Genomic DNA, 25,793 nt, shown 5'->3' with positions numbered 1-25,793 from the left:
GCCAGAAACTGCATTCATGAGGAATGCAAACTTTTTTTAAAGTGCCAGGGTTTCCTTGGAGGTATCAGCTGCTAGATCCTCCCCAGGCTGCTAGGCCATTAGCTCCTCTACTTTCCTCCCTAAAAGCTCCTCTGAGGAAGAACTATCAAAAGATTTAAAGGGCAGACAGGGAATGTGCGTCAGGAGATGAAGAACAGCCTTACCTTGATGTCTAGCTTGGCCAGGTGCTGGAGAACCCAGATGCGATGGGACCAGGCGTTGTAGTTGCTTGGGTATCTCCCTGCTGCTTCACCACAAACCTCCATCTCTTCTCGGATCAGTCTCTGTGTCCTTTCTGCAGGAATTGTTCCCAAGTTTCCTTTCGTCACAAAGGAAGGCAAGGAGGTTTCCTGAATTAGCTGTTGTAGCACCCATCGCCTGTGAAGGGACATGCGGGAATGAGAGGGAGGAAAGAACATAAACCAGAGAAGAAAACAATCAGTTTTCTTCGTTCTTAATCTCCATCCATACAATGCAAAATAATCCCTGTCTCTAAGCCCAATTTTGGGGGAGCAGAACTATTCTGTTGTTTTTGTTTTTAAAGACGTAATTAACTTCAGCACCATGGATGGGGAGGAGGGGGGAAGAAAGGACAAAGAGGAAAGAGAAACCTTTCTAAAACATTAACATCTGTCAGAAAGAGAATGCCCCAATTCCAATACGACAATTCAAAAACTCCATTTGGCCAGAAAATGTAAAGACAAGGTGTGTATGTGTGTGTGGGGGGGGTTGTGGTGGTGGTGGTGGAGGGGATATTAATTAATGGCTGGTAAATACCAGAGAAGGAGGCATGGTTCATATCTTTAATTACGTGTGCATGCCTCACCCTATGTGTATTTGCTTGCAAACAAGAAGCTGCATTATGACTGCTTTCATTAAGCAGAATTTCTGTTATAGCATAGAATCTGGAAGGACACAAATACAATATAATTAGTTAAACCATCGAGGAGGTTTCATAATGTCTTTATCCACAAATTTTTCCCTTGTCTATTTAAGATTTTCATTAGCATATTTAAATGAAAAGCACTAAAAATCTCTAACCACTTACTGTGGTTAGTTTTTACAAGTATTTTCTCATAAGCAGCATTTTTTTAGACTAAAAATTTCCAACCCAAAAGTTACTAGAAATTGAGTAAGAAAACTCATTTTGTCATTTTCAAATAGTAGTTTTTTACCTAACTTATAAAACAAGAGCTTGATTTATATAAAATATTAGACAAGCTTATAAATTGGTGAATGCATATGCAATACTGCCCTGCCCTGCCTCCACTCCTTCCCAAACCTCCACACACTCAAGCACAGGAGTCTCTGAAGTGCTATCCCAATTCCTACTAAGAAAAAAACCACCAGCAGGGAAGTAGCTGATTTGCAATGCTAGCCAAAGGCAAGATTATAGTGAGATCCCTTGAACTGACTAAGATCCTAAAAATGCTCAGGATTTAAGAAAAGTTGTAAGTGGCTTAGTGAACTGAAAACAGACTTCTTTAAACAATTTCCCCACTGACCCCAAGAAGCCAGCCCACACCATCTCATTTTAGTCAAAACCGAGTAGTTGCATGGAGTCCAAGAGGAATACGCTCTAGAGAGCCAGGACGGTGAGGAGAGTTCCCACGCGCATTTTGCTGACTCAGGCCTTTAACCTAAAAATACTCTCTGCGCTCACAGTCTTAGCAACTTAGCGCAGCCTATACACACTCACCTGAGCTGCCCTTCTCTTCCTTATTTTGTTAATTTTAATAACCACAACCATCACCACAACCATCCGTACCAGAAACACACCTGAATGAATTATAAAACCCAAGCTGCTCATTATATTTGACTATCTAAATGCCATTTCTATGACTGCTCAGATAGTTCATAATGAGTAACAGCTAAAATTTACTGAGTATTTAATATGTGCCAGGCACCGTAGTAGTATTAATATACATTATTTCATGTAAAGCCAACCTTTAACTCTGAAATAGGTGTAATTATTATTCCCATTTTACGAATGAGAAAACTGAGGCTTGAAGGGCTTAAATAATTTCTGAAAGTCACACAGGGAGCAAGTGATGGCATCTGGAGTTAAAAGTAGGTAACCTGACTTTAGAATTCATACTCTGAACCAATATGTGACCCTGCTTGACACTGTTGTTTGTCCAGCCATTCTGAATCCTAAGAATCCTATAGTGTAAATTAACCACACCTGTGAATCCATGTTTCTGGACTCTTTGGAAATTTAGTTAAGGCCAGTTTTCCCAGATGTAAGTCCTTAATTGGATTTAAAGTGCCAGAGAGGATGAGCTCTTTTCTGTAAAAGAAAAATGAAAAGAACCATTACTCTACCTTTCCATCCAAACATACTGTTGTCTACTGTTTATTTGTTTCTTCAATTATTTATGTCAGTATGAACATCCGTTTTACACTTTAGGGTATAACCCAATATTATGTTATTTTATTGCTCAAATTGTTCCAGCTTTGTCCACTAGAAGCCCTTTGACATTATTTCCATCATTTTGTTTTTTGAGCACTTCCTTACATTCCGGCTCTTTGAAATGTTCCAGATGAATATTATAGATTTCCTGCCCTGGTCCTAGAATCAGGTATTTCTTTAAGAAGCCTATTTCCTTTTATTAAAGAATAATGTTAGACACCAGGATCTGGATGCTTAGGTTGAACTATTTTTGTTTTATAAAAACAACAATTTTATATGGCACAACCTAGTATTATCTCTGTTTTACCGATGAGAAAACTGAAGCTGGGGGAGAATTAGTAACTTATACTCAAGGTCTGTGAACTCAAACTGCCAGAACCAAACATCAAATCTGCATAAAATAAAGTCACCAGTTTTAATAGGCTATGAGTAAAGGACATGATCACTGAAGCCTGGTGTTAGCTATTTTAGTTACTCAAAGAGGTTCTGCTTACTCTGTGTTCACAGACTGATGGAAAAAATAGGACACTGTTATGAAGTCGAGCTCTTTCACAAAATAATACACTGAATTTCAAAGCAAAAAAATGTACCATATTCTTCTATAACCAGGTAGATTTTTAAAAGTATATTCATCATTTACTGTAATTACAGGAAATCAGCTCAAAAACCTATTCTTGCATCTGTTTTTTCCCTAAGACCACAACACCTATAAAATGAATGACTGACATATTAATACTATCCTTTAGCAGTTTATAAAATATAGTCAAATCACTCAATGCTTCCCAGTTACTGCAGAAGAAATACACCAACAATTAAACATAAAGTGCTGAGTATTTGATTTGCAAGAGACCTTATAAGGTTAGGCCAATTTATTTCTAAAGCTGGTGGTTTTTGCATAAAATGTACTCCTGATTCTATGTCTTCATGTTAATTGGTTTTACTAATACAAATTAAAACTTACTAGAACACATATTCACAATGGATCTTTCTAAAAATCAAGGTTTCCTTTTTATTCATCTAGCACAAAACTTTATTAATCATCTTACTAGACTAATTTTCAAAATCAACTGCTGTGAATATCACTGAAGTTAGATTTATGGAGCAATTTTCCCTTTACACAACCAAACCACACAAAATCAAAAACAGTTTGAAAGGAATCATTAAAAAATTACCTAGTTCAAACCTTTTATTTCACAGATATAGAAACTAAAACTATTGTGAAGTTAAAGGTTTTGCCTAAAGACAGCTGCTAGTTAATTAATGAAAAAGATCTAAGATCCACATATCTTAAGACTAGATTCTTTTTCCTACAATCAACTGCCCTATAAAATACACAATAAATGACATATGTGTGTGTGTATGTGTGTATATATGACTATATATGTATGCATCATACTAGTAAGAATCTTTTCTTGTTGAAGGAAATGAGGAATTGGAGAACATGAATAAAAATGGTACTCCTACTTCTCTATTACCCTTATTTCATTTTCACTGAACTTAATTATTTTCAGTGTCCAGTCTGCAAACTAAGTATGTGCCAGGCACTAGAGTGCTGGATGCAAGGAAAACAAAAAGACAGGGTTCCTACCCTTAAAAAAGCTCTCAGTGATAAGTTCATAGCACCCTCCTAAAGGTCTCCCTTACTGATTCATCCTCATCCCACAAACTCTAGAACAGTGCTGTCCAACAGAAATACAATGTGAATCACCAATATGAGCCATGTATGTAATTCCCAGTTTTCCAGCAGCTACATAGGTACCCCAAACAATCCCACGGCCTGAAATACCACCCATTTTCTAGTGACTCCCAAATTTATATCTGGCTTAGAACTCCTGCCTCAACTTTAGATTCATACGCAACTACCTACCCACAAACCTAACATGTCCCAAACTGAACTCCTGACTTCCACCTGGCACTCCCCACCTCAATCTGCTCCTCTTCCAGGCAGAGGACGTGCTTTATTTCTGTAAAGGGCAACTTTCCTTTCAGCTGCTCAGGCCAAAAACCAGAGTCAAACTTGACCCTCTTCTTTCTCCTTCCTGCATCTAGTTCATCACTGTCTTTAAAACAGGTTTATTAAATACAGTCAAAGCTTATATAGCTCATTAAATACAGAGAGAATCATTACTTCTCACCTTTTCTACTGCTAAAGTTCTACTTCAAGTCACAAGCATCTCTCACCTAAATTACCACAACCACTGCCTAACTTCCTAACCACTCCCTGCACTCCTACAGTCTACTTTCCAAAGCAGCCAGAGTCTTTAGACCTAAGTGAGATACTGTCCCTCCTCAGCTTTAATGACTTCCTATCTCACCCTGACTAAAAGTCCAAGTTCCTCCAGCAGCGTATGAAGAACTACAAAACCCTAGGAGGTCTGGTCCATTACTCTCTCCCTCATTCATGCTACTCCAGCTACACCAGCTGCCTTGCTGTCCCAGAACACCAAGGAATGCTTTCAGCACCACTGACAGCCTTCCCACTTGCTGTTGTTCCCTCTGCGTGGAATGCTTTTACCCCAGAACCCACAGATTGCTCCCCAAATCATGCCAGTCTTTGCTCAGATGTCCCCTAATTAAAACGGCAATACTCTTCTTCCCATCCTCTTTCTGGTCTTCCCTACGTTCTTGTCCCACTTTTTCTCCACAGGATTTAACCACCACTTGAGCTAATATATATCTTACTTAGTAATGTCTTTGTTTCTTTTCTTCCCCTATTAGAATAAAAATTCCACAAGGACAGGGTATGTTTGTTTTGTTCATAGTTCTATCCCCAGTGTCTAGAACTCAGCATACAGTAATCAGTAAATATTTGATGAATGAACAAATGCTGTCAATATTGTGTGGCTTAAATGAGATCATGAATAAAGCTGTAGTATGTCCCTATAATACACCAGCCACTCATGAGTATTAGTCTTTTCCTTACCTGTGGTTGTGCTTTCATAAAAGAAAAATCAGAATTCTAAAATTATGTAAATTTTAAAGCCTTATATCTCATTCTATACTTCCCTTACTCCTTATACTAAATGTGATCATTAACTATTCAAAAGACAACTTAAAAAGACATATAATAGAATTACATAGATAAAATATTTAGTAAGTATCATAGAACACTAACTCACAATGTAACCTTGCTTAAAATATACAGAAAATTAAATAAAGTACTGTTTAAGTAATCTTTAAAGATTAAGAACCATAACCTATGGCTCTTCCCTACAGGAAAATTTAAAATGTATTCACAGCTTTCAACAGGACTTCACTTTCAATCATCTAGAACTTGTATCCTGCTTTCCTCTAAGAGAATTGGTGTTAGTCTAAGAGACCAGCATTTAAAAAAAAACAAAACTATACATATTGTTTAACTGAAAAAACTTCAATGAAAAAAAAAATGAACTGGTCTGAACTTTGGTATTTCTATAAAGTATTTTGTGTTTAAAGCTAACATAACTAGGTTAAGGAACTAAGATATTAATAAAACGTGGCCCCTTCCCAAAATACTGAGTGCTAGAGACTTCAAGTGATTGGCCCACAGAGGTCACAATGCTAGTGACTAAACTGACACTAAAAGGTCGTGGCCTTGGGATGCCTGGGTGGCACAGCGGTTAAGCGTCTGCCTTCGGCTCAGGGCGTAATCCCGGTGTTATGGGATCAAGCCCCACATCAGGCTCCTCCGCTATGAGCCTGCTTCTTCCTCTCCCACTCCCCCTGCTTGTGTTCCCTCTCTCGCTGGCTGTCTCTATCTCTGTCGAATAAATAAATAAAATCTTAAAAAATAAATAAAAAATAAAAGGTCGTGGCCTTGAATCCTCATCCTACACACTTTCCACTGCACTTCACAAATATATAACCCAATGCCTTACACACCAACCAGTTATGCTGGCTGCCCCTACTCCTCCGAAAAGGAAGGAAAATAAAAGCAAATGGTATACTCTAATTTGCAATGATAATTTTTATTTCAGACAGGAAAGTTTATGGAGAAAAGACAGAAACATGCACAAAGGAGCAAAGTATAAGTCAGAATTGTCATGGAGATATTATGAAGATTGGGTAGAAGAAATAAGCATAAAATGCCATAGATACATGGTTTATATTTCATTTTTCAAAAAGCTAACAACGTATGGGATTTATAGGTCTTCAGAAATTTGAACAATTTCATTTTATCACTGATGAGAATGACGTACCTTACGTTCCATGCAGTGGTAAAGTCTGGGTTCAGAAGCAGCAGGGTGCATGTGACATCTATCAGTTCTAAAATAAAGAGAATTCACATTATAAATAGTCCTACCATTTGAAGCTTGGCTTTTCTTTAAGGCCCTGTATATCTTCTATATCTGATGTTATACTAATGTATATACCATGTCATAGTAATTTTAATGGTAAATATGCTGTTCTAAGCTGCCAGAAATATAAAGATTATCCTCAAGATTTTTTTCTACTTTATGATAAAAGTAACTCTTGAAAGCTGACACTGAAACAACTTTACAATATGCCTCATTCTTTTAATAGTTCTTGGCTCTAATTTAATGTTGACCAAAGAAAAGAAATATAATATAATATAATTTCCATACCGTTATTCTTTTAATTCCATAAATATTTCAATAATTATGTGCAAATTTTCAAAACGGGAAAAAAGACCCACTCAATCATTTAACACAATTTATTTACATTCTCCTGCAAAGATTATCCTTTCTTACCTACATTTTTACATAGCCATAGCAATAATAAATGCATAATTTTGTTCTCTTTTTTCCATTCAATATTATTTGACATGCATTCTCCAATATTGCTATATTATGCATTTTTAACAGCTGCATTACAATCTTTTAGTGTAATATACTATCATTTATCTTTATCATTCTTTAGGTTTTTGCCTGTTTGTTTTTACTATTATAGTTAATAATACTATAAACACACTTTTTATCTCATAGATTATTTTCTCAGGACATATTTCCAGGAGTTGAACTACTATGTCAAACAATATATGTATGGCTCCTACTAAGCATTTCCAAACTGTCCTTCAAATGAACGGTATCTATTCATATTGCCAAAAGTAACAGGAATGCACTTATGTCCCTGTAACTCTAATATAACCTCATTCAAAAAATGAAGGCATCAGATAAAAATTTATACTTTGTTTTATTTTACAACTTTAATTTATAATCATTAATATGAACACTTTTTTGTTTTTGTTTAGTATTTTCATTTTTTTAACAGCCTATTCAATATTCATTAGCTATTTGGCTATCATGGTATTGACAGAATTCCCATATACTTAAATAACCTCCATAAACTTGTTTAATAGAGCAAAATCAGTAATATAGTTAGACATACTGTCTTCATTTTACTAAAACTGAAAAGAGAATTTTAGGATTAAGATGATCAACGTAGGGGCAAGAAATTAAGGTAACTTCTACCAAGCTCATATTAAACACAAGGTAAAATAAAATAATAAAAATAATTATAATTATTTAGCAGTAGTGTACCAGGCACCACTGGAAGTCCTTTACATTATTTCATTGAGTTCTCATGATTATGGTTCAAGATATTCTTGTTTCGCTTCACAGATAAGGAAATTGACATTTAGAGAGTTTAATAATTTGCCCCTGGGCACCCAATTGGTATATGGCAAAGTCGGCATCTGACTGTTTTTAATACCTCAATTACATGGCAATTAAAATACCTGTCTATAATAAATAATGGGGACATCTCAGTGTTTAATAAACTTTTTAAAACATAAGAACATGCATAAATATATCTCTAGAGTCATTTTAAAATATTCTAAGTGAACAAAAAATCAATTATTTCATTCTCAACAATCTTAAGAAATTAACAATTATTGTGAGCCTATGATTTCATTACTATGACATTAAATAAATGAGAGATAGGATTAGCATACATTCTTGACCTCTATCTTCCTCATTACAAGTCATTATATGCATAAACACAGTATGTCTATAAAGAATAATCTAATTACCCTCTTCATTCTTTTACTTTTAAGAAACTTTTGGCAGTAATTAAATATTTACCAAGAAAAATAACTATAATTTTCTATACCATAATTTAATTCCACAATATCCCAAGTATTAATTATGTGCAAATATTAAACTGGGACCTTAGGACTGACCGAATGGATATAATGATAAATAAGATCTGATCTTGCCTTCTAGAAGGTTACCCTTTAGTTGGAGAGAACATACAAAGAATTATATAAGACAAAATGAAATAATTATGAACTAGAAACATATACCTTATTTTGGGAACCACCAAAGCAGTTGAAATTAATTCTCACTGGAGTACCCAGGGAAGGCTTCAAGTGAATGAAGTGGTAAAGAACACTGCATACTCGAAAGTGTGAGCAAGGATAAAGAGGCATGGGAGTTCACACAGGGTGCTCTCCAAAAGCTTGTAGGTACTAGAGCATGAGATACTGGGGAACTGTACCAGAAAACTAGAACCTGGTCAGAAACAAGAACCCACAGTCTCCTCGTCGGCCTCCCTTCTACTACCTGCCCTTCATGTGCTATACTCCATCAGAGCCAAACCCCACCACTCTCTAAACACAACTCCTATCTGACTACCTTCTCTGGATAATGCAGATTTACCTGCTTGATCTTCTCTCTGCCAGAAATGTCCTCCTATATCTGAATATCAAAAAAAATAAAAATAAAAAATCTTCCTCATAAAGTCTCCCCTGACCTACCTACCTGGAAGCAATCTTTATTTCTATGTTCTGTGCGTATCTTACTTTGTTACTGATATTGTATAAATATTCTCTTCTTGATGAGACTACAGTTTTTGGAGGCAGGTCCTCTCTAATACATCTTCAGATTACTCATTCACTCAACAAAGATGAGAAAAATATGGCCCCTGTTCAAAAGAAGTTCCATGTACACGCACAGCATAGAGGAGTTGTAAGCCACACCACCTGGGTTTGAATCTCAGCCTCTCCACTTAATTGCCTATGTAATTTAATGTTTTTGAACTTCAGTTTCCTTATCTGTGAAACAAGGATAATGAGAACATCAATCTCTGTTGTGAGCCAATGAGATTCATTCCAGTTCTCCAGTTATTTGACAGTGAATGCTCAACCAAAATTTGTTCAACAAAATACCATTGCTACTTACCAACCAAGGAATGCTTTCAACATTAATCGAAGAAATCAGAAATGAAGCCATTCATTGTTCTTACAGTGAAACTATCTAAATTTCTAAACTTATAAAATAAGGAATGAAAATACCCACATGTTAAGTAGCTATATGAAAATGCTTCTGCATGATGGAAAGACTTCTAGAATTTCTTTTCAAGTCTACAATTTTCCAAAATCCATTACACTACCTAGATAACCTGGTACTTACTGGACTCTCTTTAGGCATTAAAAAGAAATGTGTGTAACCAATGGTAGTCGCCATTTGTTTGTACAGCTGACCCTTGAACAACATGGGTTTGTGCCTTATAGGTCCATTTGTATACTAATTTTTTTCAGTAAATACAGTATAGCGCTGTAAATGTGTTTTATGATTTTCCTAACATTTTCTTTTCTCTTACTTTATTGTAAGAATACAGGAAATAATACATGTAACATACAAATATGTGTTGACTGTTTATGTTATCAGTAAGGCTTCTGATCAACAATAAGGCTTTTACTAGTTAAGTTTTGGGGGAGTCGAAAGTTATACGCAGTTTTGAACGCGCCAGGCGCGGTGAGTCTCGTGCCCCAATCCCTGCATTGCTGAAGGCTCAACTCTACTTCTAACACAACTCTCCTTCCCCACTCATGATTGAAGACAAGTTCATCCTCCATCACAGAGATACTTCCATATAGCAGGACAAGGCAGAAGCCAGTAAACACAGAAAATACCTAAGCTGCCACTTTCCATTCTGTGGCTGTGTGGAAAGGAGAGCTAATCAAACTAAGGCTTCCTCTACCAGAGGGGCTCGCCCTGCCTCGCAGAGCAACAGCAACTGCTGGATTCAAAGCCCAGCTCTAACACTTACTGGGAAGTTCCTGGGCAAGTCACTCATGTCTCTGAGTCTTCCTCACTCCATGTCTTCCTCAGATGTAAAATGGAGCTAATAATACTAATAACAGTACTACCGCAGGGGGTATGAAATGATTCACACTCACGAAGTGTTAGGACCATACCTGACACACAGTAAGCACTCAGTGATCATTCCAGTTTCCAAGCCTGTAGCTCCTAGCCCAGTTCCACAAGCTATACTGGGACCGGATGCCAGCAGAGGGAGGAAAACAATCTCCCGAGCTGGCTAAGCGGCGAGTGCTGAGCAGGTTATTTCTCAACTTCTAAAGAAACTCAGGATTCAAAACATCAACAGCCTCGGGGGTTGTATATTAAACACACACAGCCACAAGCCCCTATCCCCTCCTCTCTGACCACCTGCCAACTCCTCCCCACTCAGGACTCAAGTTCAGATAGGACCTCCTTCAGGGAGCATTCCAGTCAGACCCAAGAGGTGAAGGTGAAGTGAAATGTCAGAAATGGGAAAGGGCCAAAGAAAGAGAAGTAACCAGTTTAGAAATATTGGACATAATTAAAGAATCATTCCTGAATTATGTGTATTTTTCTTTTTTTCTTCCCCACTGGTTCTGGTTAAATCAGAGAAAGGAAACTAGTGTTTCTTGAGAGCCTACTATGTGTGAGGCACTGTGCTCGGTGCTTTATACACACTAACTCATGTGATCCTCTCAACAACCCTCTGAAACCTTTCACAATTCCCTTCTTTTGGTGAAGAAATAGGAAGAGGTTAAATAATTTGCCTAAAGTCACTGCTAAGTGACTTCAGCATGCTGATAAACTGAGTCTACAGCCAGATGTTTTCCTTCAAAGCAGATGTTCTTTCCACTCTAGCACACTGTCTACAATTACTTTGTCCTCTTCAAGTCAGGACTGTACCAAGATCTAAAGATAAACATGTATGATCAACAGCTGACAGTAACTATTTTACTTCTACATTTTATCATATACCATATTCTTTGTTACCCAGAAGATGTGAGCTACTGATATCCCTATGGTCTCTTGAAATTAAACAGATCTCTCTGCAAATACCAGAACATATACCAGCAAATGAATGCTCCTTTGTTAAATCACTTCAATATATGACTAACTCATCATCACATCACAAGGAGAAAATGAATCAGGGCATATTATACACAGCAAAGTAGCTAAATTCCAACAGTAACAAGGAGAGGACAAAAGGATGCTATAGAAAAGCCAGAGAAAAATCAATATTCTTTCTTTGCTGCAATGGGATTCCAGAAATGGCCCAACGCGAGCAATCATCTGGTAATGGTCACTGCGTTTGCCAACTGTCTCTGACAGAGATATGTTTTCATGTACCTAGAAATAAAGCCAAGGTCAACTGATTTGGTTAATCTCTTTCTCCAAAATGCATTCTAATGACCACAAGAAGAGAAGTTTGAGATAAAGCAATGTGGTGAACACCAGAAAGGCCCTTTTATTACAGAATACAGTCACTGAATCAATAGCCAGATTAAGCTAAAACTTCTTGCTTACCAAACTCTGGTTCCTTTTTGACAAATATCTATGGAAAACATAAAGGAGCTGAGGACATAAAAAAAGACAAACCAAAATCCCTCTTTCTAACAAACTCACAATCTACCTGGGGAAAATGTTTAATCAACTACGATAAAGTGTGGTAAGTGCTACTATTGCAAGCAGTCTGAATAAAAGACTCCCGTAGGAGTGAAGAGAGGTAATTATTGCTTCCTGAAGCAGTCGAACAGCCTTCCTGTGTGTGTGTGTGTGTGTGTGTGTATGTGTGTGTGCGCGCGCACGCGAACATGCACACACTAGCAATCACAACAGTGGTGACAATGTGAGATGTGAACCCAGCCTTAGCAAAGGCATGGAAGTAAAGTAAAGCAGGAGGACACAGCAAAGTCCAAGGACTCAACAGTGTTATGTTGTGGCTGGGCGGCATATCAGATGCTGCAGACTCTAATGCTTCTAGGGTTCAAGTGAACGTCAAAGAAGTAGCAAAGCAAACCTGATGATAAGTAGCAACTGACACTCTGCCTTAGTGTCTGAAGGACACTTACCTGGTCAAGAAAAGCAGAGGCTAGGAGCCCCAGCCCATTGCAGCTGTGCAGAAATTTATGTAACCACCGCTTCTGATTTTTCAAGGGAAGACAAATCCAGATTTCCATCCTAACTTTAGAAGTTCATCCTGACTTTAAATGTTTACCCAACTTATTAAAAACAGTTTAAGAAACATTATGTAAGTCAAAACAAAATCTCTCTGTGGGCTGACATCAGCCTGGGAGCTGAGCATATACAACCTCTGATGCTGAATGTAAAGCAGAGGAGAAGGCTGGTAATGAAGGCTGGGGACAGATTGTGAAGATCCTCGAATACCATACCAAGGACTCTGAACTCCACCTTGACCCTACGCATCACAAAGTAAGACGCACAGATCCGTATTTCAGAAAAGCATCTCTCAAACTGTGTTTCTAAGAAGTGCTGCTGAGAAGCATTGTTTGAAATGACTGGCTAGTGGCATGATGGATTACAGAAAACGAGACTGAAAACAGGGTAGACCAGCTGTAGGGTAATCACATTTGTCCAGGTGAGAGAGAGCACAGCTGGCAGAGGCTGTGCGAAAGACGGAGCAGTGAGGCAAAATGATGGGCGGACACACTTGGAGATAGTCCAAGTGCGGGACAGAGCTCCACTCGGTCAGGACTCCAATGCTGTGGACTTCTCTTGCTTCTTGTTTTTGTCATGGATCTCTCAAAAATCAGAATTACACAGTATCATTCCTCTCCCAAACCAAATACGGCTACTACTGCAGCAGACTTACAAAATATCAGTCTCTAAGTAACGAACAGGAATGCTGTGATGGTTAACTTTGGTGCTAGGGTTAAACTTGACTGGCTACAGGGTGTCCAGATTAAACATTATTAAACATTATTTCTGAGTTTGTCTGTGAGGGTATTTCCAGATGAGATTAGCATTTAAATCAGTAGACTCCATGAAGTAGACTGCCCTACCCAAAAGGGGGGGCATCATCCAATCTGTTGAGGGCTTGTACATAACAAAAGGAGGAAGCAGGAGGTCTTTGCCCCTTTTTGCTTCCTGTCTGTCTGCTTGGGTTAGGACATCTCATCTGATCTTCTCTGGCCTTTGGGTTGGGATTTAAACCTTTGGCTCCCCCAGGGTCTGAGGCCATCAGATTCAAGCTAAATTTTATCATTGGCTTTCTTGGGTTTCCAGCTTCAAGAAAGCAGACCGTGGGACTTCTCAGCCTCCACAAGCATGTCAGCCTATTAGTCACAATAAATCTCTCTCTACATAAAATTTTCTGGTTGTTTCTCTAGAGAACTCTAACCAGTACAGATGCTTTCCAAACATCTAGGGAATTCAGCACATTAATGAGAGCATGAATTCAGTTTGGTTAAAAAGAGAATAATCTCTCCCAAGAATAAAGGTCACCTTCAGTTACAGAATACATTCCTGGGTGATGCCTAGGATTTGGCCATGATCAATCACTCAGACACTGACATTTCCGAAATTCTTAAACTGAGAGCCTTCTTCACTTGGCTCTTCTTATGTATGTTTTCTACAAATACAGCTCTAAAGGTACAGCATTTTCACAAAATAACTGCTTTTTCCTAATATTTTTTACTTTTTTTTTTTTTATAGCACTATTCACCTGTGTGTAATAACTGCTTTGGTTCACAAGTTTGGTATTATTCTCTTATGTTGATCAGCATTTTCAGGTACCTTTTTTCTGTCACATCAGAAATCCACTTCCATGTTTTTACTGTTAATACACAACCTGAGTAGTATGTGATACTACGCTAAACTATGCTGTCACCACCCACCAAAAAAGTGAAATTAAAAACTGTTTCCATGAGGATATAGGTTAGAATAATGTCAAGTTGCTTCTGTACTCACACACAGTTGCACCAGAATGCAACGTTTAGATGCCAGCTATTCGTGTGAGTGAGCGTAACCACTGGTCTTCTGCCTGGCTCTTCTTGGGCCTACTAAGCCTACAACTTCATAATGAGGAGACTGAGCAAAGCCTGCAAGGCAGTGTCCAGAGAGACAAGACACAGGGAAATGGAGAGCAGGACCCGGAAGGCTGCAGGGAGAGGGCAGGCTAGGCTAATGTACATGAATGGGCGAAAAATGATGACCTGAACCGTTAACAGCAGCCTTTGACATTTTAAAATTTATGCTGTTTCTTCTCTACTACAAGAGCATCATTCTGTCTCCCCATCTCCCCAAGCTAGTTATGTACTGGCTCAATTATACATTTTTAGATGCCAGAACATACACAATACAGCTGTGTTTGGCAAAAAACACAAAACAAAACAAAACAAACTTGATGGATTCATATGGTGTTATTTTGTACCTTAATGTTACTGAAACTTATATAGGTTTCATAAACAAACTAACACCTTTAGGGTGATGAAAGGGAAAATGAAAGAGCACCTAACAATGGATAAATATCCTTACCTTTAAATTTATGGCTAAACGTATATGTTTAAGTTTATGCCAAAAACTCAAGCTATGCCATGAACATAGGCATAGCCTTCTAAGAGATATATATCAGAGGACCAATTGAGTGAAACACACAGAAAACAAACTATTTCACATTAAATTTTTGAGTCAGATTCCTTTTCTACTGGTCTGAACAGGGCAAAGTGCTATTGTAACAGTATGTTAAGGACAATGCTAAGAGGAATACAAGGAAATCAGTATGTCATGCCTTTGGCAACACTCCACAAAGAGATTGTTTTTCACCCAACTCTAAGCTTCTTGAGTAAAAGAAACATGTATTATTCATCTTTTTATCCTCACAGTACTTAGAACAGCTTCTGGTATGAGTAGGCTCATGGTAATGGCTACCAAACTGGTAATTAAAATTCTCTAGGAAACAAAGTTCTTATTCAAAATGAGCCTGCAGACATACTGAGCACTTCGGAAGGTACGGCTGGCTGTATGTGGGAAGGGGCAGCTTTATAAAAACAGTTAAGAACACGGTCTTGGATGAGTACTCTACTTTTTTTTTTAACCTAAAAAGTAAAGGGAATTCATACACATGGAGGCTTAATATCGCATATGGGGGAAAGCTAAGAAAAGAGACCAGGTAGGATGAACAGAGATTGTCCCATGCAGCAAAAACGGTCTCAGAGGAGCAAAAGAAGTGAATGCTGGGATGGTTTTCTTTTGCTTACATCAGCATAGGAAGACACAGATGGCCAAAGCTCAACTGGGATTCACAGCACAACAGCACCTCCATAAATCACTGAGCTGGGTCACAGTGTAACTACCTCCATCACGCCTCCGTTATCCCATTTGGTCTCCTACCAAAATGAGTTCTATTGTTTATTGAGTTCCTAAAGGATCAGAAACCAGAGAATCTGAGCTTGTAGGAACTAGAGTCTTCTTCAGTATTTTTCCAACTTTCTTTTATAGCCATAGGATGTCTTCTTCAAATAAATTTCATAAATAACGCTAATACATAAAAAGGTAAAATCAGAACTGCTCTGATTTACTGTTCAGGCTGCAGGAGGTAGCCTGGAATCCTGTATCACTATGGAGGCAAAATTTGAAAACTACTGACAGGTCCAAACTCCTCATTTGACAGAGAGGTTAAGCTGCCACCCAGGCAGTGAATGAAAGAGCCAGAACCAAAATCTAGGAATGCCAACACCCAGAGAAGGTTCTTCCCCCTGTATTCCATGCTGTTTCTAAAAAACAAAGGAGGACACCAGAGTTCATACTCACCATCTTTGTTCAGCCATTGCTTTCTCATTCTGTACAAAAGGAGCTTGTTGTGGACATACGGTAAGAGGAACTTGACGCACCAGCTCTCCACACCAAGTTTGTTTTCAACCAGGACTATGGGACTCCGATTGTACCTAGCTTCAGGACATGGGATCAGGCCAATTTCATCTCTTAAATTGTGAAACAAAAAGAAGAATTAAAGATAAGACCATTAGTTTTTTCATCATTTTTCAAATCCTACAGACTATTAAAAAGTAATATATTTCCCTTTCTCTTTTTTTTAAAAATTTATTTTTGTGGGGGGAGAGGGAGAGAGACAAGAACGGGGGGAGGGAGAGGGAGAGAATCCTCAAGCAGACTCCCTGCTGAGCATGGAGCCTGATGTGGGGCTCAGTACCAGGACCCTAAGATCATCACTGGAGGTGAAATCAAGAGTCAGACACTTAACCAACTGAGCCACCCAGGCACCCCCATATTTCCCTTTCTTAAAAATATTATTTAGCTCACCTGCTGAATTAGTAGAAATTTTTAAAAATGTTTTTTAATACAGACAAGGGTATAGGAAAATTTAGTACGCTGACTCCCTGTTGACAAAAATGAAAACTGGTCTCATCTTTGGATGGAAATTTGAAAATGTCTTTTAAATTGCATATATCCTGAGCCCCAGTGATTCCACTGCTCACAAATTAGCCTATAACAAAATATGTCAATAGGATGTTTACTGCAACACTGCAACAAAACTGGAAACAATCTAAATATGTACCAATGTAAGACTGGTAGAAGAAACAGGCTAATCTGCGTGGTAGAGGTGCACAAAAATGAGGCATCTGCATATGCTGGTATGGAAAGGACGCCAAGATACATAAAACCAGAAAAAGAGCAAAATTCTAAAGTATGGCATAAAGCATTTTGTACAATTTTTTTCGAAGAAGGATCCCAAGAAATTTTGGGGGAGACAAAGAATTTTATTTTTATACAGTTTAAATTTTTTAATCATGTGTATGTATTATTTCTATTTTAAAAAATGTCAACAAAGGTACTTATGCTTGCCTAGTAATATTATGTGCAGCAAAAACAAATTATCAACAAAAGTTATCTTGTCAATGAGACTGTGGCCATTTTTTCTTCTTTATAATCTTTTATAATTCATTGAATTAAAAAAATAAACGCACACTGATAAATGTTGCTAGAACACAAAATACATTTCAGAATTTAGGTCATTTTCATTTAAGGTGGCATCTATGTCCTTCAATCCACCTCACCTTAAACTGAAAATTTACATTTGAGGTGGAGATTTAATAAACGATATGCACAGCAGCTGACTTACATAACAAACGAACCAGCAAACATAAAAATGGTTTTGCAAAAACTGCACACGCCTTTCAATTACAAAGATGATGTGATAACTGCCTACATTAAAGAAATAAAAAACTGGTTTTCAGAGCTTATGTATGACATTTTCTATTACGTCCCTGGGATTCTCCAACCAAGAACACAGCAGTTTGGTAGACACAAGAGGGGGAAACGGGTACAATTACAGGTTATAAGAAAAGCCCTTTTTTTGTTAGGCTACCATCCCAAATTGATGGGAGGCTGTGGAACTACAGTAGAATCTCTCCTGGAAATTCTACACTAGATGGCTCAGAGGTAACCTACTTTCTACTGATCGCTTCATTCATGACACAGGGAGCCATCAATAAACAAGGGTACTCTAGGGGTTAAGTCACAAATCATTCTTTCAAGCCGATTTCACTTGCAGTGGATTTTGAGAGCTAAGGCTTTTTGTCCTGACAAATGGCTTAACTGATTCGGGGTGTTTTGATATACCACATCAGTATTATCTGAACATTTTCTGAGTACCACAATGTATTGGGTACTGTGTTAGGCTCTGAAAATGCAAAAATGAATAAAACAAGATGGTCCCAGACTTCAAAGTGCTGATAGTTTTGATGAAAACTGTATCAATATCTACAATAAAATGTTAACACTTTGCCACTCCAGGAGTATAAATAAAGTTTTGCAGGAAGCATGAAGCAATGCTGAGAGTGCATGTGAGCTCAACATCCAGTTTTTCAAAATGTTTCTGCATTTGTATTTGGTTAATGTGACATCTACCTAATGTGCTATTAGGACACCTAGCCACAGCCAGAGCTATCCCTAACATATGTCTGTATCTCGTATCTTCTGGTATGCAGGTTTTACTATATAAAATAGAACATTCAAAAATTAAACTAGAATTACAATTAAAAAAAAACTCAGCATAGGGGCGCCTGGGTGGCTCAGTCATTGAGCATCTGCCTTCGGCTCAGGGCGTGATCCCGGCGTTCTGGGATCGAGCCCCACATCAGGCTCCTCTGCTGGGAGCCTGCTTCTTCCTCTCCCACTCCCCCTGCTTGTGTTCCCTCTCTCGCTGGCTGTCTCTCTGTCAAATAAACAAATAAAATCTTTAAAAAAAGAGTCTTAAAAAAAAAACTCAGCATAATTATTTTAAGAAAGTCTGTTCTCTGAGATCTAATAACCACTTACAACACTTCAAAGAACTGCCTAAGTCAACAATATGAATGCTACAGTAACAAGAATAAACAAGAATAAAAGATCCTACATTTGGGTACAGTCCATTTGCTGGGGGTAAGAGGGCAGTTACTTAAATTACAATGTAAAAACCTGCCTTGCTGATTATTTACGTCAAAAATAAAATGCCCAATTAATAATTCAGTACCTAAATGAAAGGACAGGGCCATCTGCACAAATAAAAAACACACTTCTTCAGTTGGGTACCATTCTTCCGAGAATTAATTTTAAAAAACAAGAATGCCTTGACACAACAGATGATCAATAACTGCTCCTGAGAGGCTGCTTATCATGCACTTCAGTGAGAATATTCAAATAAATCGTTGTCAAAGAATATCAGTTCTTGACTCTCCAAAAGAGCATTATCTCTGACTTCCTTCTAAGGCAGTGGGTCCAAGTCCTAGGTCTGTCAATATTTTATATATATAAATATATACATATATAAATAAATAAATAAGTATCATTTGGCCTCTACAGACCTTAATTTCCTCATGTGTAAAGTGGTGGAATTGCACTACATCTCTAAATAAGGGAAATGGACTGCTAGGTCTCCTCCAGCTTTCAAATTCTGAGAAACCTGACAGTTATGTCCATGGAAGGAGCCGTATCAGGGAGTATAAAGCACTAGGGAAAACAAAACATTAAATGTGACATAGTAGGATGTAGACGAAAGTGTTCAATCTTCCAAGACCCAGGGTTCTAGCTAGCCCCCGTTCTACCACTGACAGTCAAAAGGGAATGTGGCAAGTCACTTGTCATTGGTATCCTAATCTGAAATACAGGAATAATAATGCCTCTTAGGAAGAGCAAATATTACAAGGTAAAGAATGTGGTAAGCTACCAAGTGACAGGCAAAGACGAAATGTATTATCTTTAATTCATTTAAGGGCCTGAGGCCAACCAGAAAAGTTATTTAACAGATGGGAAGGTAAAGCAAAAACGTTAAGCCTTTGTCAAGTGATTTGACCCTAAAATACAGTGCTTTGCTGCTTCCTAAAAATATAACCTGTACTTGATAAAGATAGGTAGGTCAGTAAGCTTCCAAATAATAGTGTGTTTGACTTCAAACTTCTCCAATGCTGAGTCCCTCAGGTCATAGTCCACTTTTTTCCAGACAATTTAGAATAGGATTCCAGAATCATTTTAAAATTGGAAGGGACCTCATTCCCCCAGTATCTCATTTTATCAGACAAGGAAACTGAGGTCCACTGAGGTTAAGATGATTACCCAAGGTCACACTACTAATGCTAAATTAAAAATCTGGATTTCTTAATAGCCCAACACCCATGACACTAAAGATAAAAACATCAGTGAAAGCAAGTAGGATTTAGATTAATTCCTTCTAGATTTTTGGCTATTTATTTATTTATTTATGTTTAAAAAGATTTTATTTGTTGTATTTGACAGAGAGAGAGAGACAGCCAGCAAGAGACGGAACACAAGCAGGGGGAGTGGGAGAGGAAGAAGCAGGCTCCCAGTGGAGCAGGGAGCCTGATGCGGGGCTTGATCCCAGAACCCTGGGATCACACCCTGAGCCGAAGGCAGACATTTAACGACTGAGCCACCCAGGCGCCCCGATTTTTGGCTATTTAAGTTCTAATTTTATATGCAAGAAAAGTTAGAAAACTGGGGGGAAAAACAAAAGGCTTTTTGCCATCCTTCTACACTACTGTTTAGGTATGCGTCCTTTTTTTCTAAGTGTTTTTATAGAAGTGGTATTTAGTGGACATGCTCTTCTACAATCCTTTCCCCCCCCTTTCTTTATTTTTATTTAAATTCAAGTTAGTTAACATACAGTGTAGAACAGGTTTCAGATGTAGAATTCATCACTTACATATAACACCTAGTGCTCATTACATGGTGCCCTTCTTAATGCCCGTCCTCCATTTAGCCCATCCCCCACCCACCTACCCTCCAGCAACCCTCAGTTTGTTCTCTACATTTAAGAGTCTCTTATAGTTTGCCTCCCTCTGTTTTTATCTTATTTTTCCTTCCTTTCCCCTATGTTCTTCTTTTTTGTTTCTTAAATTCCACATATGAGTGAAATCATATTCGTCTTTCTCTGACTAATTTCGCTTAGCATAATATACTCTATGTCCATCCACGTTGTTGTGATCCTACAATCCTTTAAAACTTAACAATTCACATTAAACATCTTCCTGTGTAATTAATTTTTATATTTTTAACGGCTGCAAGGAATGTGCTATAAATACCAAACACATCTCCGGTTATTTCCTTGTGAAATTATGTTACAAGAGAAATTTCTGACTTTTTTGCTACTATCAAATTATAGTCTTTTGTATTTTTAGGTTTCTGGCAATTTAGATCCCTGATATTTAACAAGGACCCTCAAATAACTACCTGCATCACCAACGTCATAGGATTATTAAAGACATGAAGGTTCGGGATGGTGAAAAAGTTCTAATATTCTCAAAGAGATACCATGATGCTCGCTTTTTAGGTTACTTTTGAAGGCTGCTCCAAAAAAACAAAACAAAACAGGAAAATGGAATGAACCAACACATTTACTTAAAAAGATCCTACACAGCATGGTACAGCTTTCTGAGTGCTTCACTTCACAGTGGAGATCCACTGGCTTCCAAATGAAGGTCAAAGTTCCTGTAACAAGGATACTGACTTTGTTCCTCATGTTTGGACAGCGTCTCTTGTCTGCACTTTTCAGAAGCATCATCAATTAGAGTAGGCCCACGTATTATTTTCAAAAGTAACATCGCCCAGTTTCCCTTTGGGGAGGGAAGAATGGTCCCCAAATACTAAACGGAATCCTGTAATATGGAGTGACCACACAGAACACATAGCCCAAGGATTCAGGAAATGGTTCAAATTTTCTTAGTCTAATAGTTATTTTGGGGGCGCCTGGGTGGCCCAGTCAGTTAAGCGTCTCACTCTTAATTTTGGCTCATGTCATGTCCTGGGATCGAGCCCCAAGTCGGGTTCTGTGCTCAGCACAGAGTCTACTTGAGATTCCTCTCCTTCTCCCTGTCCCTCACTCTTGCTAGCGTTCTTTCTCTCTCTCAGATAAATAAAATCTTTAAAAAAATAGTTTTTTCCCCTTCAAACTGGAATTCTTTCTAGAATAACTAAAAAGTAAAGTTAGCAAAATATCTAAAGGAACTGACCCTTTCATATTGATAATTAAAACTTTGCCAGCGGTTAAATTAAGATATTTCAGAAACCTCAAAGGCTTTCTCAATTCTAAAGTGTACTAACTTCATGTATCACTGAAATGATATTACTGGCCTTATTTTAAAAACAGCTATAAAAATTGCTACTGTCTATTAAGTGTTGCGGGGCGTGCTCTGTGTTTCATTTATCTCACAGAATCTTATAAAGTAGGATTTTAACCCATTTTATAGATGAAGAAAGATTCTTATCTAAATCTACCAGTTACTAATTGACAAGCCAACATTCAAATCCAGGACTGTCAGATTCCAAATCCAAATTTTTATAACTATGCTATTATTTAAATAAATAAAAAATCAAGTGTAAGAAGGTAATTAAGACTTGTCGTTTCCTACTCTTCAAATTCAACTTAAAGATGTGCTTTTCCTTACTACTCCCTTACTCCAAAATTTTCACTGGGGCCTATGCACTGCCTAGGAAGTCTGTTTTCCCTGAGCCAACTCTTATCCATCCCTCATGTCCAATTTAATTGCAATTTCATCAAAAGACATTTGGAGCTTCTCATATAAATTAAGCCCCTCTGTTATTATTCCTTCAAAGTATCCTCCTTATTCTTTCAGGCTCTTTTCATATTCTGTGTGTTGATTTGTTCCACTGGGCCAGGGACCATGTGTGATATGTTCACCCCACTCCTAGACCTGCACATCTAGAGACTGGAATTGTATCTGTCAAATACTGGTGCTCTTTTGCTGAATGCATACATGGAATGAAAGAAATTAAGCCACATAGCCAAGGACCTCAATAATTTGACTCTACTGTATCTTTTCAATCATATTTTGCTACTTTGGTTTAATTTACAGTTTCTTGTGCAGGTCTTTGGCTCCCTCTCTGAGACTATAAATCCTACCCAGCCTTCAATGTTCAGCACAAAACCCACCTCCCTTAAGGGCCCGGGCCTAGATATACAAAGCCTTCCTCCGACGCCTAACACACTCACATTGCACTTGTTCACCATGCTGCCAGTCCAACCTTTATCACAAACTGCTTTGCAGGGTTAATTTACTGTTCACGCAGGTGGGTCTTACGTCTCCATCTAGAGCTACACTGTGCAATACAGTGGTCACTAGGCACATACGGCCACTATGTATAAGTTAACATTAAATAAATTTAAAATTCAGTTCCCCATTCACATTAGCCACATTTCAAGTATTTAGTAGCTACATATGGCTAGTGACTACCATACGAGACAGCACAGACAGGACAGTGTCTATGAAATATCACAGATATTTCTGTGCCTTGAGTATAAGACCTGTATTTTATACTTCCTATTCCATACAGTGAGGATAGTATCTACAACATCTCAGTTGTAATGAGATGAACAGTGAGAGTTCAATAAATATTTTAAACAGTAATAAAAAAATAACTTCATGGGCAAGAGACCTTTGACATGACTCTAATTACACCATAAACGGCTGTCTTCCACATTAGCACAGGTCTATACATTAAGCTATTGCTAGTCCGAGTCAAGCTTTCAGCTGTTTTTCCAATGGTATTCTCCAAGAGTCAACCATAAAAATTTGTATGGTATTTTTCAATTTATAAAGTACTTCACATTCATCATTCAGTTGGCCAATATGGTTTTCTGGAGATTACAGAAATTCAGGTTAAATAGAGGACTTAGCTAGTGGCAGCTAAGGGCCAGACATTGGTCAAGGTGATTTTCCTGTGTTCTCATCAACCTCACTAGATCAAAAGGAAATTGAGGTTGACAGAGGGTAACCTATGCACTTCTACCAGTAACAAAATCCACATCTTAACCAATGCAGGTTCGACTCCTCCTGGCTAGGCATTTTTACAGAAACAAAGTCAGTATGTTTAATGGAGTAGATATTGTCTAATAAAATTAAAATCTATCTTGTGTTTGAAGAAAAAAAGGAAAACAAAAAGTAAAGAATGAAAAACTTTTTCCCATAATACTGAAAAGTGTAATTAGGTAACTAACCTTTGAGATATACAATGCCTTTTCTTTCTTTTAACCAGAAATATAGCCTATTTAGTTTGGAAGTAAGAGGGCTAGTTTAGGGGAAGAAGTACAGGAATTTTAAAAAATCCAAACCATAAGACATTTTTAAAGATGCTGTGTAGTAATATTATCAAAGATATTGTTATTGTAGGAAATATATACTAAAATATGGCTAAAAATTAATATTAAACAATGAGTTAAGCTATTTAAATTCTTCAGACCTATATTAAGTATCGTCATTTCAAATTATTTCAAATGCTTCACTTATTTCAAACTTTTAAATCTTGAATGACCTAAATGTTTATTAAGAATTTTAAATTATGCACTGATAGCATATTAGTGACCTTTCACCATTAAAAATATGGTTGGGGCATTAAAGTCCTTTATGAGTTTCAATAAATATGATCCAGAAAAACTGAGATGTGTTCCAAACTGCGCTCCCAACCCACCAAGCCAGTGAACACTCAATCTGTTTCTTCAAATATAAAACACTGATTTTTTTAAAAGATTTATTTATTTTAGAGAGAGAGAAAGAGAGAAAGGGGGGGCAAAAAGAGGAAGAGGGGGGAAGCAGACTGCCTGCTGAGCAGAGCACTGATACAGGAGCAGGGCTAGATCTCAGGACTCTGAGATCATGACCTGAGCTGAAGCCTAGAGTCAGACACTTAATGGATTGAGCCACCCAGGCGCCACTGATGTGCTTTTTCAATCTACCTCAAAGAAGAGAAACTATGATTACTGTACTTATTAGGCTTCTTTCTAATCTCTGCTATAATTTCCTCAAGAAAAACAACATCAGTGATGAGAAAATAGGCCGTTCACTTGTCCAACTTTTTTTTTCTTGAGGTTGTCTCTTACTTAAACTAAAGCTCTCATTCTCAAAAAGGGACTGAAAGACTGATATACAAGGCATCAAAGCATTCTTTAAAAGACCCAGTACCCACTATGGTTACTGCCAGGAAATCATTCCAAATGATCTTTTAAAAAAAAGGCAGCAGTCACAAGGGAAAAGGAAGTGGACACTGTCAGAGGTGGCAGGTGTGTTTTGAGGCCAGCATCGTTTTTGTTTTTAATGAGGCACTATTACAGGTCTCCAATTGTGTGCCACAAGGGAGCAAGACATCTGTGGGCTTCTTAATTTTTATAAGCATCGCTTTAAAGGAAAAGAACACTTCATTTAAATCTAGGTTTGGTACCTATGGTTTAAAATGCATAAAAAACATAATTCATGTGTTCCAGTTTAAAAAATAAAATATTAAAAAAAAACTTCACAAACAGTTAGAAAAAGTGAAAATAATGTAAAACTGGATTCCATCTATCTTTCTTTTGGTGGGGTGGGGAACAGAGGAAGCGTATACACTCTTGCTTCTCCCTCCTCTTTTGTATACTGTAGACGTATCTTTTAATAGCTTCCTTTTTCACTCGTTACATTAAAGCAGAAGTGTCAGAAAGAATACAGTCTCTTCTGGTATCTTCCCGGAGTACTCCAAGTACCATGAAAAGGAAGGACGGAGGGAGGCGCGTGTCAGTGTAGTGGTGTCCTACTTAGAGAGAGGGCAGCAGTGTCTGGATACGAAAAGAGTTAAAATGTTCCCTGTAACTATGAATCAGCTAATGCTAAAAAGTGTCAAGATTTCATGGGCTTTACACCAAACCCAACCTATGCCTACAGAAGCTACACTCTTGAGAGTGCTCTGTTCACCTTCAAAGCGCAATGTTTCATCGGAGTCCCTCCACAGTCTTGGGACAAATGAGGCGAGAGTCAAAAGCAGCCTCAAACTACCTCTGGCTAGTAAACTGGCCCATTAGAGATAAGATGATCGGTGAC

The 25,793-nt window shown here is 37.8% G+C and overlaps 1 protein-coding gene across 5 annotated transcripts in view; it reads right to left on the bottom strand.

Moving 5' to 3' along the window:
• The window catches only part of PTAR1 (protein prenyltransferase alpha subunit repeat containing 1), a 45,442-nt gene that overhangs the window by 19,012 nt on the left and 637 nt on the right, over positions 1-25,793 (bottom strand). For 4 of the 5 annotated variants that reach the window (XM_040620256.1, XM_040620257.1, XM_040620260.1 and 1 more), the window contains 4 exons: positions 16,228-16,397; positions 6,631-6,697; positions 2,225-2,329; positions 204-417 (listed from right to left, as the gene is read on the bottom strand). In XM_040620256.1, the coding sequence (XP_040476190.1) occupies positions 204-417; positions 2,225-2,329; positions 6,631-6,697; positions 16,228-16,397 (556 nt within the window). The remainder of the gene's footprint in view (positions 1-203; positions 418-2,224; positions 2,330-6,630; positions 6,698-16,227; positions 16,398-25,793) is intronic. The other variant, XM_040620258.1, reaches the window with a different exon arrangement.

The sequence above is a fragment of the Ursus maritimus genome, unplaced genomic scaffold, assembly GCF_017311325.1.
Source record: "Ursus maritimus isolate PB19 unplaced genomic scaffold, ASM1731132v1 scaffold_34, whole genome shotgun sequence".
In the NCBI taxonomy this organism is placed as follows: Eukaryota; Metazoa; Chordata; class Mammalia; order Carnivora; family Ursidae; genus Ursus; species Ursus maritimus.
The sequence above is the reverse complement of the archived record's forward strand: the minus strand, read 5'-3'. Positions and strand labels throughout refer to the sequence as shown.